The 18,667-nt window shown below is 45.3% G+C and overlaps 2 protein-coding genes across 2 annotated transcripts; one reads left to right on the forward strand and one right to left on the reverse strand.

Annotated features, from left to right (window-relative positions):
• Positions 1–4,831: 4,831 nt before the first annotated feature.
• LOC120109518 (long chain acyl-CoA synthetase 8-like) lies at positions 4,832–5,797 on the reverse strand. Its single transcript, XM_039123255.1, has 2 exons — positions 5,226–5,797; positions 4,832–5,129 (listed from the first exon to the last, which is right to left on the reverse strand). Exons 1-2 carry the CDS (start codon positions 5,769–5,771, stop codon positions 4,992–4,994), a joined length of 684 nt encoding a protein of 227 aa, XP_038979183.1. The 5' UTR covers positions 5,772–5,797; the 3' UTR covers positions 4,832–4,991.
• A 2,913-nt stretch (positions 5,798–8,710) lies between these two features.
• LOC120109519 lies at positions 8,711–10,424 on the forward strand. Its single transcript, XM_039123256.1, has 2 exons — positions 8,711–9,638; positions 9,739–10,424. The coding sequence occupies exons 1-2, from the start codon at positions 8,711–8,713 to the stop codon at positions 10,422–10,424; spliced, it is 1,614 nt and encodes a 537-aa protein (XP_038979184.1).
• Positions 10,425–18,667: the final 8,243 nt, after the last annotated feature.

Consider the following 18,667-nt stretch of genomic DNA (forward strand, 5'->3'; position numbering starts at 1 on the left):
CGGCCAAATGAAGATCTTTAGGGCAAAGCTGGGGTTTATATAGACCCGTTATATAGACCCTCCCAACGGATCGGATCGACAAAAGCAAGTCGCGCCTCCCATCCAGATCATGCCACGTGCCAGCCTCGGAAATTGGCCCAGCGTATCAACCTGGATCGCCGCTTTAAAGGTAGAATGGGAGCAAGCGTCTCTTCGAACACTGGAGTCCCATTATGAAGCCGCAGCACAAATCGCCTCGGAAGACAGAAAGACGCCGCCTCGCGCCTTCATTAAAAACATCTAAAAGTGCCTTTTCTTCTCCTTTCGAAATGACAAAATGATTTGAAACCGCCTAAACTCATCAGCATGACAGAAATAGCTACTTCCTTCATCCGAGCTCGAAAACAGCTCGAGCTCGGAAGTCGGGGGGTAGTGATGGGGAAAAAAGTGGACCATCCCGCAAGGTACAATTAAAACACCCGAATCCGACGACAGGCGTAATCCCAATAAGGATGGCTTCGGCAGGCACGACCTCGGCATGCATGGTCTCAGCCGAGCAAAGCCCGATTGACCTCGAGCCGACCCCGACTCTACCAACAGTCAAACCGGTCCGCCTAAGGAAAAAACGGTCAAATCTTCTAAATCCGAGATCAAATCCAGCAATCTCTGCCTCAACGGCTGTCAATATTTGAATTCACGCGTCAACTGATCGCCAGCTAGCCCGAAATCTCGGGTCGTTTAAGGTAACTCATTTAAACTAAGATTTGTGCAATCACGCCCGATTGCATATAACCGCTACACTCCCTCCTATGAAAGGGGGGAGAAGCTCTAGGGGGGAGCTTCATTACAGCAAAATTGGTTTTCGCCGATGTTTTTTTGCCGACGCTTCACACAAGCGTCGGCGGTTTTCTTTGTAGCACCTAAAAAGCCCGACATTTTTAAAAAGCGTCGGCAATATACGACGCTAATTAGCGTCGTTGTATTGTACAACCTAAGACAACACGTATTCGCGCGCGTCGTCGAAAACCTAATTCTAAACAAAACCCAGCAGCCGCCCCCTTCTCCCCCATCCTAGATCGATAACAAGCCCTAGCCGACCCTAGCTCCTCCCTCCTCCGCCTCCACGCTCTCCAAAACCTAGGGTTTCTAGGGTTTCCTGAGCGCGGACCCTTGTCCTCTCCTCCTCCCTCCTCTCCAGTGGCGGCGGTCCAGCATTCGGCGTCCTCCGCACCCTCTCCTCCAACCGCTTCTCCCGATGAATCTCCGGCCGAAGGTATGGAAGATATTTTTCTTGTTCCGTTCTAATTTTGCAGTTTTGATCTCGTGATAGCGTTATAATCTCTAAATGTTTTGATTAACTTGGTGAAATATAGTGTTGGTAAAATGAAGAATAAAGAAAACGAGCAATAATCAGCATTTTATGATTTTTGTATTCAGTTCTGGTCTACATGCCTCTGTTTTTCTGACTCTCATATCAAAAATCGCGAAACCCTTATCTCATTTCCTTTTGTATTCTCTTTTTTTTTTTTTCTCTTTGTACTTCATCCATCTGTTGTTATAATAACATGGTAGCAGAGCAATGGTACTTCTAGATTTAGTCTTTCTAGTTGCTAGTTAGTCCACGATACTTCTGCGTGAAGCATTCCTCTAATTAGTGAGTTTGTATATTAGTTGCTAGTTATAATTAGCAGCGATGGGATTGAACAATTATGAAGTTTGACTAGTATAAATACAGTTGCTTAAAATACAAAAAAGGATGGGAAGGGAGCCTTTATTTTGATATAAAGTATTAAATACTAATTACGAATTAAGGTAAGAGCAGTTTAAATCGGATATATATTAATCTAAAAGTTTAATTAAATTGAAAAATTTAATTATAACTAGCAACTAATTAGAGGAATTATACCCTAATTTATTAATACCCTATAGATCCATGAGTTTGTATTAGTGATTCTCATAGTTTATCCACATTTCCCGAGTCCTTCGAAATGTTCTTCCTTATTTTAGCATTTATTAATTGCATGATCCTCATGAACTGTTAACATGAAGATTAGTGTCCTTGCTTTCTGACTTGGAGCAGCAAGAGCATTAGATTGTTAACAAAGTCTTCAAACTTGGTGCTGATTTGATTGAAGTAAGAAATTTCTACATGAGAACTTTCAACTTACCATGATTGACCAATGAAAGAAAGTAAAAATAATGCAGCCATCCTAGTTTGATTGAAATACTGTTGTCAAAATGTGGCTTGACACTGAAGATATAAACTAGTGATAGAATGAAATGAAGTGCACTAATTCTGGAGATTATAATTTCTAATCAAACAATGCGACATGTACTGCAATACGGCTGTGGGTTTTCTGACGATGGTGGGTGAAGATGGTCTTGATCATCTTTGCAGGAGTTAAAAAGCAGAGGTTGAAAAAGATCTCTCTGAAGATCTTGATACACACGAAACATCGTGTATTGAAATTATGCAGCATACTCATGAATTTTTCCAAAACTAGCATCACTAGTATATCTAATGACATACTCTTTAAATCTTGTATATGGCCTATGAGGTGTCTCACCAAAAGGCCAGCCAGGCTTGATAAAATTGAACTGTGACCAACTGATCAACACTTATCTCTTGAAATAGTAGAAGTTGCTAATTTTTATGGAGTCCTCAGTTAGCGGTTCAGAGGGAAAGCCATATTATCTAAATGCATATTTTAGTTCTGAGGACAGATGGAAAAGGCATATGATCTAAATGCATATTTTAGGGGGGGATGCCACAGTAAACATCTGAAATTGTGATTTCCAAGCATTTTAGTGACAAAAATGATCTATGCTGCCATTTATATGCATAACTTCAAAACAAGATTACTGGCATTTACTTGAGAAAGTTCAGTGAGAGGGGAAGTTAATAAAAGTTTTCGAAACTAATAAGGCAACAGAAAAGAAATGCCTGAAGTGGATTTACATCATGAGTAGAAGCAAGAAAAGAGCATTGACTTGGTTCAACTATTCATAAATGTTTGAAATGAATCTTGTGGTCTTACAATGTTTAAAACACAAGAAACAACCTGGTGAAACAGATATATTCTATTGCAATTCATTTAGATTTTATTTATTATTTAACTAATATTGCTTCTTTTTGTGCATACTAGGTAACAACATGCCGCGAGAAAAACGATTCAGAGATGTTGAGTTTCAGCACACATCCGTGGGATCTTCTTCCGATTAGTCCCTACGGTCCCAACAGCCCGACGAGCCCCAGCAGCGCGAGTCTCAGTCTGCGCACGTGCCACCTGTTGATTGTCCAGACATGGATGACGTGCACATCCAGGATAATTTGATTTACATTTTTTATATTAATTTTTCTTACAATCCATGGATATTTTATTTTATTTTTATAGATGAACTGGGGAGAGTGAGGAGGACACGAGGACCTACACGAGCACAGGACGTGTGGAGCCTACGTGAGGATGAGAAGATCGTCGTCCAATGCAATGACTGGGGCAGCCTATCAAGAGGGCTGCAAGCATTTTATCGACTTTTCTAAGATCGGTTGTGCGGAAGGGTCAGTTGTGTCCGCTCAACTATACGAAATGGAATGAAATGCTTCCTTCGTATAAGGTTGAGCTTCTTAAAGTTATTAAGGTAAAGAATTGAATTTGCTTACTATCATAATTTTATTTTTTGATTTATCATTGTTATAACATTCTTGACTTTGGTGTAGAAAAAGTTTGTCTTTCCTGTAAATAGCCATGATTGGGTGTTGAAGTCCGTCAACCGCAAATGGAAAGAATATAAGGCGAAACTAAAGGCGGACTAGACGCACGTGGGCATGACTGAAGAGGAGGTGGCTCGTGTTTGTCCTCCTGATGTAATCCCTCATCAATGGAGGGAGCTTGTCCGCTACTGGTTTTCAGAGAAAGCTCAGGTTGTGTATATTTTTTCAATTCCTTAGATTGTATTTACTAATAATATAGATTACAACTTTATACATTAAATATATTATATTGTTTATTCTTTTTTTAGGAAGACATATTTCAACATTGGTAGAGCTGCACAAGCCTCTCAAACTGTTCTTCATATTTCAGGCTCGATGAGTTATGCTAGGTGTAGAGCTGGATTCGTAAGTTATTTTGAAACTCTTTGAAACTATTTTAAAATGTTCTATCATATAGCATGTATCATGATAACTAGCTTGTCAATATACTTTTTGTTATAGATGGATGATAATGGAAGGGAGCCTGATAAGGTGGAGTTTTATAAGATGACTCATACCCACCGAGATGGCAGTTTTGTTCGGGATGAGGCAAGAGATATAGTTGTATGTATTCATCTTTGAATCTTTCAACGATATTATTATTAGTTCTATTATTGCCATATATTAATATGACTTTTTTTTTGTGCATTATAGGACAGGGCAACAACTCTTATTTCAGAGCGTGTCGGGGAGTCATCATCATCCGACGCGACCAGTCATGTCGAAGCTCAGGTGCTCGCCGAATTATTGGGCCCAGCCCCCTGCCGCCGAAAACAAAAAAAAAAAAAAAAGAAGCAAGAAGTAGTTGTGGGATGAGGAGAAAAAATTTTGAAGCATCAGAATATGGAATCACTGTCACCAGTGTTTCATAATATCAATGACACATAAATTGAAAATTTTACATAAAATACCATAGAAAAAAAAATATAGTCACAGCCCTAGACAAGTCAAGGAATGTCTGCTAAGATAGCAAACAAATTAAAATTTGTTATCAATATAAGAGAAAGAAAAAGAAATAAAGATGAAACTGTCTCGATCAAAAATTATAGTAGCTCACAGCACCAATGCAGCAATCATGGAATTATTGTTTCTCAGCTGAATAAATGAGCGAACGGTTGCAGCCTCACTCAATAGAAAATTAAGAACAGGTACAGAAATAGCACAGATCGGTCCTAAAATGTCCACTAGGATACATGAATAAAACAAAAATATACTTCTACTCAAAAGAAAAAAGGGAAAGAAAGGATGCAGTCCTCTTTGTCTAAAAGCTATAGTAGCCGAAGCATGTAACACATAATCCATGGCAGGCTATTCTCACCTCATTAAGTGAGTGGATAAGCGCATCCATACCAAGAGATGCATATATTGTTGCGACTGTTATATTTTGGCGAAAGCATCCCTGATTAAAATAAGGGCAACTGTTATTAAGCATACTTATTATGTATGTAGAGGAAAATGATATGCATATATCTGATATAAACAACTACATGTCTACCTGCAAGGCAATGAACCACTCTGCCCTAGAATCAGAGAAAATTGTGGCACGTCTCTCTGCAATGTGGCTCATTTTGATAAGACCAGAGGCAAAATTACAAGCACGATCAAATATTACCCCATATGTTTGCCACCTGTATTCCCCAAGATGAAGCTTTTCGAACTTCCTCCCATCAGCAGAGTCTACTACTTCTCTGGAGATTAGCTTCCGTGCTCCAAGAAACCGACGTTGAGTATGCTTCTTGCAAGATTGCTCAAAAAGAGCTGCCACTGTTGAGGCCCCTTCCCAAGGAACTTCAACTAAAGAGGAGAACTTAATATGTCGCATTGTAATACCTGGCTCACCACCCACATTTATTTGCACTGCTCTTTGCTTATTCTTCTTCTTGAGCACATATAGCGATGAAACTACTAAAGGCAGAATAAGCCCAAGGATAGCTGCACCCACAATGCCATGCAACCTATATTCGTTTACAACCGATATATAGCTTCTAGAAATACTTTCTAGAAAAGCAAAGTGTAAATGGCCTCTATCTGTATCTCCCATAACTCTTGCTTATAAATTTCCAATCAGCGTTTTCTTTCACAGGTTCTGTAGATAAAATCAGAACAGAGTAGCTTAGCATTAATTTCTTTAAACAAAATAGAGTTAAACAATCAAGCTAAATTATGCAATGCGTTCATTGATAAATCATCACAAGAATTATTTTTCACAAATTTATTTTTTTGTTCTCTTGTTGTGTGTGTGTGTGTGTGTGGTGATACGATTCAAAATAATACATAGTGAGCGACAACAAGCGTATATCCGAATAAAGAAACAACAGGTAATCCACAATTAAACAAGGCACCAATTATTCAACAAAGATAAGCATCAAGAAAGAGTAACGAAGAAGCTGGAAATCTTTTTGACACGACATCCGGCTTAAACGAAAGAAAATTCATCCCAAATCGGCTAACAATTTCTATAATACCCCTAACTCGTAAAAGGAGAACAGAACAAGAAGATGCTCGAGTGAGAAACTAATTTAAAAAATTAGGTCAAAATTGATCACAGTCCACCGCTTGAAAATAAAATCAAAATCCAAATTCGTATAAAGAATAAAAAGAAGAAATAAAAGAATTTCTTGCTGTTCTTGATCCATAAAGAACGAAATTTACAGCATATATATAAATATATGAACAGAAAAACTCATATATTTCATAGAAGGGAAAAAAAGAGAGGCATGATTGGAATTTTTAGCTTCAGAAGTCGGGAGAAAGTACCAAAAGGAGCTTCTTTTACCCTCTTGATACAGAAGAAGAGCAATGTTACGATTGCTCTGTGGTGGTGGAGGGTGGGGTGGGGGATACGTCATACGTATAATGAGCTCTTTAAAGAAAAAGGCTTTACACCGAGTAACTGGTGGGCTCGCCGGATGGCAGCCGCCGGGGGGGGGGGGGGGGGGGGGGGGGGGTTTCTGACCGGGGGGAAACGGGATGTTCCCTTGCCAGGCCGGGCTGAGACCACTCCACGGTGGGTTGGGGTGGCGCGAGGGCTTCCGTCCCAACCGGAGATGGGTTGCCACCGGTTTACCGAGGAGGAACTGGCTGCGCTCGAGCGTCGTTTTCCCCGGGTGGTAACGCTGCCGACGGAGAGGGTGATGCAGGCGAGGAGTGATTGGGAGGGGAGAGCTGTGCACGCCAAGAGTTTGGGGCGGCGCATTCCGGCAGAGATTGTGGCTCGTGAACTCAGAGGACGGGCTAAGCTCCTGCAACCGGTGGAGGTTCTCCCAATGGCGGAGGGCGTTCTGACTATCCGGTTCGGGTCAGGGGAGGAGCGGGCGAAGGCGATGGCTGTGGCCCCTTGGCTGGTGGGGGGCCAGCTGATGTCGATGGAGGACTGGCGGCCGGACTTCACCCCGGGCGTCCACTCGGTTAGCCGGACAGTCGTCTGGGTTAGGCTACCGGGGCTGCCGTTGGAGTATTGGGACAATGCATCCATCCTGGAGATGGTGGCGGCGGCGGGGAGGCCACTGGCGCTCGATGCGGTGTCAAGTGAGAGGCGGAGGGTCGGCTATGCCCGAGCCAAGGTCGAGATCGACGCCAGCCTCCCTCTGGTTCCTGGTACGCTAGTCCAATGGGGGAAGAATAGGTTCTGGCAGGCCTTCGTTTACGAAGATCTGCCGAGCCTCTGCTACCTCTGTGCCCGCACCGGTCATCAGGCGGGGGAGTGCCGGTTCTGCGAGGCGGAAGGGAGATCGATCCCGATGGTCAATGAAGTCCCTGGCGGCTCTTCGTCGTCTACGGAGGGAAATGTACCCGGGGGGAGTAGGCCGAGGGTCTTCGGCCCATGGATGACCTCTTCTAGGTTTCCGGCACAGCGAGGAGGCGGTGGGGCTAGGTTTCCGGCGAGGCCGAAGGGGACGACGACTTCCCGCACCGAGCCGACTCGGGAACCGGTTCATACCGTCTCGGGCCCGTGTCTGGCCAAGGGAGGGGCGAGCGAGCCTCAGTCATCGCCGGACTCTGAGGGCTGGCGGAAGCCTAAGAAGGTCGCTCGGCGCATTTCGCCGGCGAAGGGAGCGGGAGGAGTCGAACCGGTGCTGGGCGTGGCGGCGGCACCGGTACAGCGGACCGAGTCGACTCCGAGTCTAACTCGGCAGGGAGTCGTCCAAGCCCAAGCGGGCCCGGTCCAGACCGGGCCTGTGATCAGGGGCCTGGGCTGGGCCCTCCCAGTCTGAACAGTGGACCCAGCCCAATGAAAAGGGCCAGAAGCCCTTCAAAGCGGCGGGGGGCCCTCGGGCCGGAGCGAGGTCTGGCCCGAGACCACTCGGCCCCCCTTGTGCCCGGGTCCCTCGTGCCGGGGTTCCGCGTGCCGGTGGCCGGGGCGGCGAACAAGAATGGCGACCGGCGGCGGTTCAGGAGTCGGAGCGCGTCTCCGGCGATCGCGGAAGGCCTGCGAGTTGGGAGGTCTGTCGGCGGGGGCGGCAAGGGTGGTTTTAACCGGGAGCGATCTTCTGCGGATCCCGTTCCTCGACGAGGTATGGCGGCGGGCGGTGGAGATGGGGGTCTGCCTCCGGTGGCGCCAGGCGGGGTGGATGCTCGGGCGGTGGATGAACTCGGGCGAGGTGGCCTCCCGCCAACGGAGCTTGGGTCGTCTCCCAAGTCGGTCTGCGGAGGAACCAGGAACGGTGATGGGGCCGAGACTGTGCGGGATGAAATCTTGCTCTCTTCCACAGATTGTTCACTTGGGAAGAAGACCCTAGGTGAGATGTCTAAGGGGGGAACGGCAGAGGAGCCCAAGGAGATGGAAGTTCAGAGTAAGCCTGTGATAGTTGAGACTGTGAGCACCGGGCACCCACGGGGAACGACACACGAAGCCTTGGTACACCAATTGAAGGTGGTGCTTGAGATGGCCGTGCTGGAAGAGGGTGCGGCGTGTAGTAAGGAGGGAGGGCTGCAAGACCCCGAAGGGGTGGCCATGCATCAAAACACCCAAGTGTTGTTATGAAGGTTCTTCTTTGGAACTGTCGGGGAGCGGGGAAGCCTTCCTTTCGGCCGGCCTTCCGTAGGTTAGTGAGTTTGCATGACCCAGATGTTTGTGTTTTGCTTGAGACCCGACTGTCGGGATCTAGTTTGGAACGAGCTAGGCGTGCCATCCCGCGATCATGGGGGACATATGCGGTGGACTCTTGGGGCCTCTCAGGGGGCATCATTGTGTTATGGAGGTTGGGGGGTGTTGGCATTGATGTCTTCCACAAGTGCAACCAACAGGTGATCCTGGTTATTTCTGAGGGGGCTGGGCCTCCGTGGGTCATTTTAGCCACATATGCCAGTACAAACCATCGGGAGAGGAGAGTCTTGTGGGAGGAGGCCACCAGCCTCATTCAGCTTGGCCACCCTGTGATGATGGCAGGGGACTTCAATTGCATTGACAGCCCGAAGGACAAGAGAGGGGGTAAGGTCTTCTCCAACAACATTGAGGTTAGAGAGTTCCAGGACTTTATCCAGTCTAATGGGCTGGCTGATCTTGGTTTCACTGGTCCGCACTTCACTTGGTGCAACAACAGGCTGGGGATGGCACGTGTTTGGGAGCGGATTGACCGAGTGTATGCGATGCCCGGATGGCTTCAGAGATTTCCGGACTTCTTGGTGCGCCACCTGCCCAGGATTGCTTCTGACCATTGCCCAGTATTGGTGAGTACCCCTTATACCTTTCCAGTTCATTGTCCTTTTCGCTTTGAGAAGGTATGGTTGTCTTACCCACGGTCGTGGGAGGTGGTGAGAGAGGCGTGGCAGATGCCGGTTAGGGGGGATGTGATGTATAGGGTTACCCGGAAACTTGAGCAACCAGACGCCGATTGCAACGGTGGAATAAGGAGGAGGTTGGGAATATCTTCAGGAGGGTGGAGGAGACGGAGGCATCCATTACCAGGTTACAGGCTCTTGAGGACAGAGGGGGTAGTCTTTCAGAGGTGGATTAGGGGGAGCTCAGGGGACTACTGGCTGGACACACTTCCCTTTTGAGGCAGCAGGAGGTGTTTTGGAGGCAAAAGTCCAGATCCAGTGGATTAGGGAGGGGGATCGGAATACCAGGTTCTTTCACCAGTCGACCATCATCAGGAGACATCGGAACCGGATTGGCCGGATTAGGGATAGCAGTGGGCGGGTGTCTGAGGATCAGGAGACAGTCAGGAGGATCTTGGTGCAGTTTTTTCGTGATAGATGGACCGAGTCTGGAGGTACAGATGGAGGTGCATGCGGATCGGTACCAGGGAGGCAGGTGTCAGTGGAGGAGAACGCAGCTTTGGTTAGTCCAGTGTCCGGGGATGAGGTACAGGCGGCCCTTTGGTCTTTGGGCGAGGACAGAGCCCCGGGCCCAGATGGCTTCCCCCCTATCTTTTTCAGGAGGTATTGGCACATAGTCAAACAGGAGGTGACTGCGACAGTCCAGCAGTTTTTTGTGTCGACAGCGATGCCTGTGGAGTGGAGGAGGACTTTCATTACACTGATTCCGAAGAGACAGGATCTTGTTGAGCCGAGCCACTACAAACCGATCAGCTTGTGCACCCCCCTGTATAAGGTGGTGGCGAGGGTACTAGTCCAGAGGATGAGGGGTATCCTACCCAGACTCATTTGCCCTGAGCAGGGGGCTTTCATTGAGGGGCGTTCCATTTCGGATAACGTCCTCATTGCTCATGAGTTCATGGCTGACCTCTAGAAAGCGCCTAAGTGTAGGTGCTTAATGGGAGTCAAACTTGATATGGAGCGGGCATACGACAGGATGAGATGGGAGTTTGTGCGGCGATGCCTGGAGGGATTTGGATTTCACCCACAGTGGGTCAGATGGGTGCTCGGTTGCATATTGTCCCCGTCCTTTGCCTTATTGTTTAATGGCTCACCATCAGGTTTCTTCGAGTCGTCGGTAGGATTGAGACAGGGCTGCCCTTTATCACCACTTTTGTTCATTCTATGTGCAGATTCTTTGTCCCGTGCACTCAGACAGGCCGTCCATGAGCAGGAGTTGGAGGTCTATGGCCCGGGGGCCGGGACGGCTAGGGTTTCGCATCTGCTATTCGCTGATGACTGTATACTGTTAGCCCGCGCGACGAGCAGATCAGCCCGGGCCATTAGTAGGATCTTGGGGGCATATTGTGGCATGTCGGGGCAGCAGGTCAATCTGACCAAGTCTGCCATTTTCTTCAGCCCGAAGACTGACCATGGGGCGAGGCAGTCGATTATGAGTCTACTAGGGATTGGAGAGCAGGTGGGGACCCTTACATACCTCGGGGTGCCTATTACGGGACGCCGTCTACGTCAGAGGGAGTGTACATCCATGGAGCGGAGCATCACCCACCGTTTGGAGGGTTGGCAGGCGGGGGCACTGTCGATGATGGGCCGAGTCATCTTGGTACGGTCAGTGTTGAGCTCTATCCCCACTTATTTGCTCTCCAATACCCTGGTCCCTCTCGCTGTGATCCGGGGATTGGAGAGGATGTTTCGCACTTTCATCTGGGGACGGCGGGGAGGCAGAGACGGTGTTCACCTGGTGGCTTGGGAGTCTATTTGCCAGCCGACCGACAGGGGAGGACTTGGTATTCTCTCACTGGTCGAGCGGAGGGAGTTACTGGCGACCAGGTTGGCAGCCAGGTTTCTTCTAGAGCCTGAGGGCCTTTGGGGCTCTCTGTTGAGGGCGAAGTACGGGGACCCTGCCCCCCACTACGTCCTACGTACTGGCCGAGGGGCTTCCTTTATTTGGAGAGAGATCTGCGTTCGCGCCCCAGGAGTGTTGCCAGAGATCAGGTGAGAGATTGGGGATGGGCGGTCGATCAGCATTTTGGAGGATAGATGGCTGGCTGAGGTAGCATTGCAGGGGTGGCCCACCGAGATTGACCATGGTTGGATGGAGGGACGTAGAGTGTGTGCCTTATTGGCCCAGGGGGAGCGGAGGTGGGACACGAGCCTTGTTCGACAGGTATTCGGGGAGCACCTTGCTGAGCGCGTCCTAGCTCTGCCGATCCCGGAGGGGGAGGCAGTGGACAGGAGGGTATGGAGCAGGACAGGCAGGACGACTGTGAGAGTTCGGGACCTTTTAGCGATTGGTAGAGGGCCCTCTGCGAGACAGATGGACTGCGGCTAGATTTGGAGGATGCACATTCACCCCCGAGTGGCCTTGTTCCTGTGGAAGGTGGCTTGGGGGTGTTTACCTACTAGTGGGGTTTTGGTGAGACGGGGAGTGAGAGTCCAGGCTGGATGTGGAGCTTGTCAGGCGACAGAGGAGACCATCTATCATGTTCTTTTTGAGTGCCCTAGAGCTAGTCAGATATGGAGACATGCTTCAGCTCAGCCCGACCAGAGGCAGTTGTGGGCGTCCGTTGAGGAGTTCCTTCGTCACTTGGAGGCCTCGGTCCGGGGGTCTGGACGCGAGGAGAGGGGGACACGTGATGCCTACCTGGCCTATCATTGTTGGCTGGGGAGGAATACATGGGTTTTCGATGGTGAGAGCCACCATCCGAGGGTGGTGGCGGATCGAGCTCTACGGCTTGCGGCGGAGATCATCGGCGCTGTTGAGGCTACACCTACTGGGTTGGCTAGGGACATCTGGGGCTCCCATTCTGCTCTTGCAGCGTCTAGAACGATACTTGTATCCTGGGTGCCCCCACCCCCTGGCTTTCTCAAGGTGAACTTCGATGGCAGTGTATCAGCGGATGGGAGCTGCGGAGGTGTGGGATTTATCATTAGGGATCATGATGCCAGACTTGTGGCGGCAGGTGGACGCAGGATTTTTGACTCATCAGTGGCGACCGCAGAGCTTCAGGCGGCCTGGGAGGGTGTCTCCTATGCGAGGCGGGTACTTGGTGAGGGTCACTTCCTTCTCGAGGGAGACTCGACCACGGTGGTTGGGTGGATCCGGGAAGGGGGGTACTCAGTCGAGGACCGGCCGCTGCTTCATGATATCCGTAGAGCGCTGGGGGAGACTGTCTCCTACCAAGCCTCGCACGTATATCGGGAGGCAAACGGTGCGGCTGACTGGGTTGCTTCTTTCACGGCTCATCATTCGGAAGATTTTCTTTGGACGGGCCACGATGCTGTGCCTGCGTCCTTGCGTAGCATTTTGTTTTCTGATTTTGTAGGCCAGCTTCACGCCCGTCATGTGTGAGCGGCCGATTTACCAAAAAAAAAGAAAAAGGCTCGGTATACTAGCCCTCCTTTCATTCCAATATTGCGTAAATACCCCGCAGGTCATCATAATTACCCCGCTTTTTTTTTTCTTTTCCTTCTTTCTCTTCTGACCGTTGGAAAACTTGATTTAAAAATTCTTAAACCCAAATCGGCCTAATTAAACTCTATCAGCGATGGTGCACAGGATATGGCATCATTTTTTTTTTTTTTTGCATACATGGTAACGCTATATCTTTTCTAATATATTGCCAATGATCTTGAGCTACCTCTTGATAAATCATGTTATATTTTTGTCTATCATATATAATGGGAAAACGACCTAAAGATTGGATGCACATGCTAGATTATGAAATCTCTGTTTTTTTAATTAAAATAATAAAATATGTTCTTGCATATAGAAGTATTTTTTTTTAGTTTCTTATTCTATTTTTTCGAAGGAATTTGCTCTCCTATATATGCATCACACATGCCCATATAATTGTCTTGGTCCAAAGAACAAACTAAAACATCGATGTATTGATTTAAAGTACATTACATTAATATAAATAATCTGAAAGGTTTGTAATGCCGGTAGCAATTTGCAAAAATGGCCACCATGCATATTTTATTTTTGGTATTGAAGGAATGACCATTTTCACTTTTCTATGACCAAGATGTTTCTCACCATGTCATCTCAAAATATATGAAGAAAAGAGACCCTGCCCGATGTTTCCCATCTCTTTGGCCACCCACCATCACCTGCCATCCCATCATCAACCACTATTACCGGTGATTTCCATCATCATCATTGTCATAGATCATGGAGTTTGACGGTGGTCGTAGAGGGTGGTGGAGATTATTGTCGATGATTAAACATGTTGAAAAAGTTGGTGATGGGTCGTAGTAATGATTATCATCATGGCTAGTGGTGGCATAGTGTATCATCGATGGTGAGCAATGGTGGACTTCATTAGTAGTAATAGCAGCTATCGCTAGAGATCATCGATGATGTTGGATGATAGTGAAGATTATTAACGATGGAGGATGATAGTGGAGATTATCAATGGTGGTAGGTAGAGACAAAAATTGCTAGCCACGATGCATGGTGATAAAGATCCTCAATAATAATGAGCTGTGATGAAGATTAGGATGATGCCGAGCAGTGGTGGCTATCAGTAATAGTAGTGGACAAATTGGGGAGCGCCAACAATCATAGATGGCATGAGGATCATCGACAATTGGAGGCGGCGGTTAGATGGTAAGTGGGGAACGATGGTGGGCAGTGAGAGAGAAAAAAGCTCTTTTTATTCCCTCTTAAGCTCTTATTTTCTCCTATATTTTAGTTTATATAGATTATACATATTCATCTCACTTCCTAAAATCTGTGGGAGCGATCGTTATTCACTTGGAAGGACAAGGGTATTTTGTTAAGAAGTTTTTATGGGCTCGCCGATTCGAAGTGAGGATCCGGTGGGCCCAACGGCTGAGCAAAAGGAAAGAGACGCGCAGGAATAATTCGCCCAACACCCCTAAGCGGCGGCACACCGTTCGAGGTCAGACGATCAGGACCGTCCACATGACGTATCCTCGTCACCTTGTCCCCAGAACTAGATGGTGACGAGGTGAGCCCGATCTCATCCATGGTCTTATAACGGCGTTATAACTATTATAACGGTTTCAACCATCTCCTATTACACTATTAAATTAAATAATATGAAAAAAATATAATAACAATTATTTTCTATTATATCTCATTATTTTCCGTTAACGGACTGCTACAACAAGGACCATTATTTTTACTTCTACTTTCTTCTTTAATAAAATAATATTTATTTTAAAATTTTAATTCCCTTCATTTGATCACACGATTTCAAAAAATATATTATTGTATTAAATAAAAAAATTAAAAGTATTTTTTGAGATAAATAATGATTATTATAATTATTAGAAAGATGTAGTTTCGATGGGAGGCTATTGGGTTAATCCATGATGTAACTTGATTAGGTTTGGCTTGACCCAATTATTTATACCGATGGATCAGGATCCAAAATATGACTTGTTTGTCGAATTGAACTAGGTTCGAGCCATAAATTTTGCTAATTTTATCATCCTAATCCAAACCATGAGCTAACCAATTAGTATAAAATGAGTTTACAAATTTTTTTACTTGATCCGCCTAGTTTGATTGAACTCAATTTAGAATCCCTTTAATTGATACTAAGGTTAAATTCCATTGTTTAGGTCACTATTAGATGTCTAATTCTATATCAATAACTTGTGTTGAAAAAAAAAAGGGACTTTCTCTACTCTGTTCAGAAAATTTTGATTATATATTATCAAACAACAAAATATTCACATGGAAATACAATTGTACAGTGAAAATAAGAAAACATTCTTATTATTTACAATAAATTAAATAAAAAAAACTAGGCTGGGCCCGGGCGGGGGTGGCCCGGCACGGCTCACCTGCGCTCCTTTTCCGGGAGTAAATGGATCAACCGAGTGCCGTCCCGCGCACACTCCTTTTGGATGCGTCCGAAGAGATCGGTGGGTTCGCACCCGGATCCTCCACAGAGAACGTCCGAGTTGCTGCGAATGCATTTGGCCGGTGAGAGCAAACAAATACCATTTGCAATCAATAATATCTTAGAGAAACTAAGTTGAATACTGAAGCCATTAGTTCCGGCATCAGTTACAATGGAAAAGCTATAAGTAGCAGCGACGTCAGCCGTTGGATTTTGTAATAGCCGCTTTGAGTGTGCTGACGGATGGAGGATGACACTGGAGTGCTCAGAATGCTTTGAGAGCTGTGCAAGATGCAATCCAACGAATGAAAGATGATCGATCATTTGGTCATATGCAAAAGATGCAACTTGAATCCGATCGATTACGTACGCGATTTATTCAAAATAATATCAGACGCTGCTCCTAGCTGCCAGCCGTTCAGCTTTGTGCAAGTTGAGGATACGTCAAGTACGCTCTATGGCACACCTACCGTTTTTTTTTCCCTCTCTGGAACTGTTCCATCCTAAACCGAGAGTATCAAAAAACTTGAGAGCAACTTTTCTGATTGAGCCGTTGCCTTCATTGCCTCCATTTTGCATATTTTCTTTTGGGTAAATATCATTTTTCATCTTGAAATCATCCTCAAGGATGAAGAAAGAGATTTTCTGATTGTTTTGCTCACCTCCATGGTCTCCACCTTCTCCTTTCCTTTGGCCTTCTTGAAGGAGGAAAGTGCACCATATCCCCCATCCATCGTGCCTCTGCTGTAAGAAGGTTAGAGATGCTATTAGCTCTAGCTGGGAAAATAATAGATTAAGGGCCAGAGACGCACATATCAGCTGGCTGGGACGGATAGCATATGAAGGGGGACGGATAGCATGCAAGCAAGCATATATGGAAAACATAAGGCCTCGGAGCACTGAGTACATATGAATAACGTTACAAAAATAAAGACCAAAGAGAGAGCAGACATGGTAATAAATCTCGTTGGTGGGTCCTTGTATTTTTCGGCAATGTAATCGCCGGTCCCTCTGTATACTCTGCTACGATGAAAAGTCCTCGTTGATCACCAGCTATTAAGGCCCTGTTTGGGGGAGCTTTTGGAGGGCCAAAAAGCACTTTCTGGCCCTCCAAAAGTACTTTTAGCTAAAAAATGGTGTTTGGTAAATTTTTTGAAAAGCTGTTTCAGCTTTTGCGGGAAGCTGAAAATAGCTTTTGGAAGGAAGCTCTAATTTGGAGCTTTCCGAAAATGCTGTTTTCAGCTTTTTCGGAAAGCTGTATTTTTGACCAAAATACCCCCATGTAAAAAAAAAATTTCTCCCCCAAAAAGGTTCCTCACCGCCTGTTCCTCTCCCAACCGACCCGCCCCCCCTCCCCCCGACCCTGTTCCTCTCCCAAACCACCTCCCAACCCACCCGCACCCCCACCCCTCCCCCCCGCATCACCGCCGCCGCTGCCGCTGCCGTGCCTCCCTCTCCCCCGCCGCCGCACCCCCTCCCTCTTCCCCACCGCTGCAGTGCCCCGCCGCCGCACCCCCTCCCTCTCCCCCGCCGCTGCAGTGCCGCACCCCCTCCCTCTCCCCCGCCGCCGCACCCCCTCCCTCTCCCCCGCCGCTGCAGTGTCTCCCCGCTGCAGTGCCGCACCCCCTCCCTCTCTCCCGCCGCCGCACCCCCTCCCTCTCCCCCGCCGCTGCACCCCGTCCCTCTCCCCCGCCGCCATAGGGCCGCACCCCCTCCGGCGCCGCCGGCCACGGCCCGGCCCCCTCCCGCGGCCGCCGTGGCCTGGCCCCCTTCCGGTGCTGCCGGGTGCGCGGGAGGAGAAGAACGGAGAAGGGGGCAGATGAAGGAAGGAGAAGAAGAGAAGAAAAAAAGAAAAGGAAAAAAAAGAAGAAAAGGAAATAAAATAAAAGAAAAGAAAAGAAAAGAAAAGAATAAATAAATAAATAAATAAATGCATAAATAAATATTTATATAAATGAATGAATGAATGAATAAATAAATAAATAAGATAATAAATAAATATATTTCAATGGATAAAATAATAAATAAATAAATGCATAAATAAAAATATATATACGAATGAACGTATAAATAAATAAATATAAAGAAAAATAATGAGTGAGTGGCAAATAATCTGATCCTTATGATATTGATAAGTACGGTGAATTTGTCGCCATTGCAAATAGTTAAGTAAAAAGATAATCTATTAAACAGATAAATAGTTATTTATTGTTGTATTATACTATAAATATATTATTATATTACATTATATCATAATACATTAATATGTAATGTTAAATAATTTAATATTATGTTATATTATGAAAAATTAATTTATACTAATAATATATTATTTTATACCTTTATTATTGTATTATACTATACATATTATATTATATTACCTTATATCATAATACATTAATATGTTATTTTAAATAATTTAATATTATGTTATATTATGAGAAATTAATTAATACTAATAATTATATTACCATTATGCTATGCTATGCAATATCATATTACTATATTATAATAATAATATTTTATATTACAGTAATATTATACTATATCGTATATTATGTATTAATATATGTTATGTTTTATCATGCTCTATTGTATAATACTATGCAATGTCCTTTATGGTAATTTTGTCATATAAAAGTACTTTCTCAATTTGTTTACCAAACATATGTTAAAGTGCTACAGCACTTTAAAAATATAGTTACCAAACAACAAACAGCTTTTTATAACAGCTCTACTTCAGACAGCTCTACTTCCAACAGCTCTACTTCCAACAGCTCTACTGCCAACAGCTCTCCCAAACAGGGCCTAAGTCTCGTTTGAAGGAGCTTTTGAAGGGCTAAAAAGTATTTCCTAGCCTTCCAAAAGCACTTTTAGATCCGGATGTTTAGTAAAAAATTTGGAAAGCTGTTTTTGTTTCCCATAAAGCTAAAAACAACTTTTTGGGAGAAGCTCCATTTTGGAGCTTTCCGAAAAAGCACTTTTACGCCCGATCGGAAAGCTGTTTTTTCGATCAAAATATCTGGGATAAAATATAACAATTACACAAAATGTCCCTTTATAATTCTGAAAATCTAATAGAAAATTTATTACAGAGATAAAAAGTCATCAGAAGGGTGAAACATTAATTTACACTAATAATTATAATATTTTATACTTTTATTATTGTATTATACTATAAATATAATATTATATTACATTATATCATAATACATTAATATATTATGTTAAATAATTTAATATTTATTATATTATGAAAAATTAATTTACGCTAATA

The sequence above is a fragment of the Phoenix dactylifera genome, unplaced genomic scaffold, assembly GCF_009389715.1.
Source record: "Phoenix dactylifera cultivar Barhee BC4 unplaced genomic scaffold, palm_55x_up_171113_PBpolish2nd_filt_p 002317F, whole genome shotgun sequence".
In the NCBI taxonomy this organism is placed as follows: domain Eukaryota; kingdom Viridiplantae; phylum Streptophyta; class Magnoliopsida; order Arecales; family Arecaceae; genus Phoenix; species Phoenix dactylifera.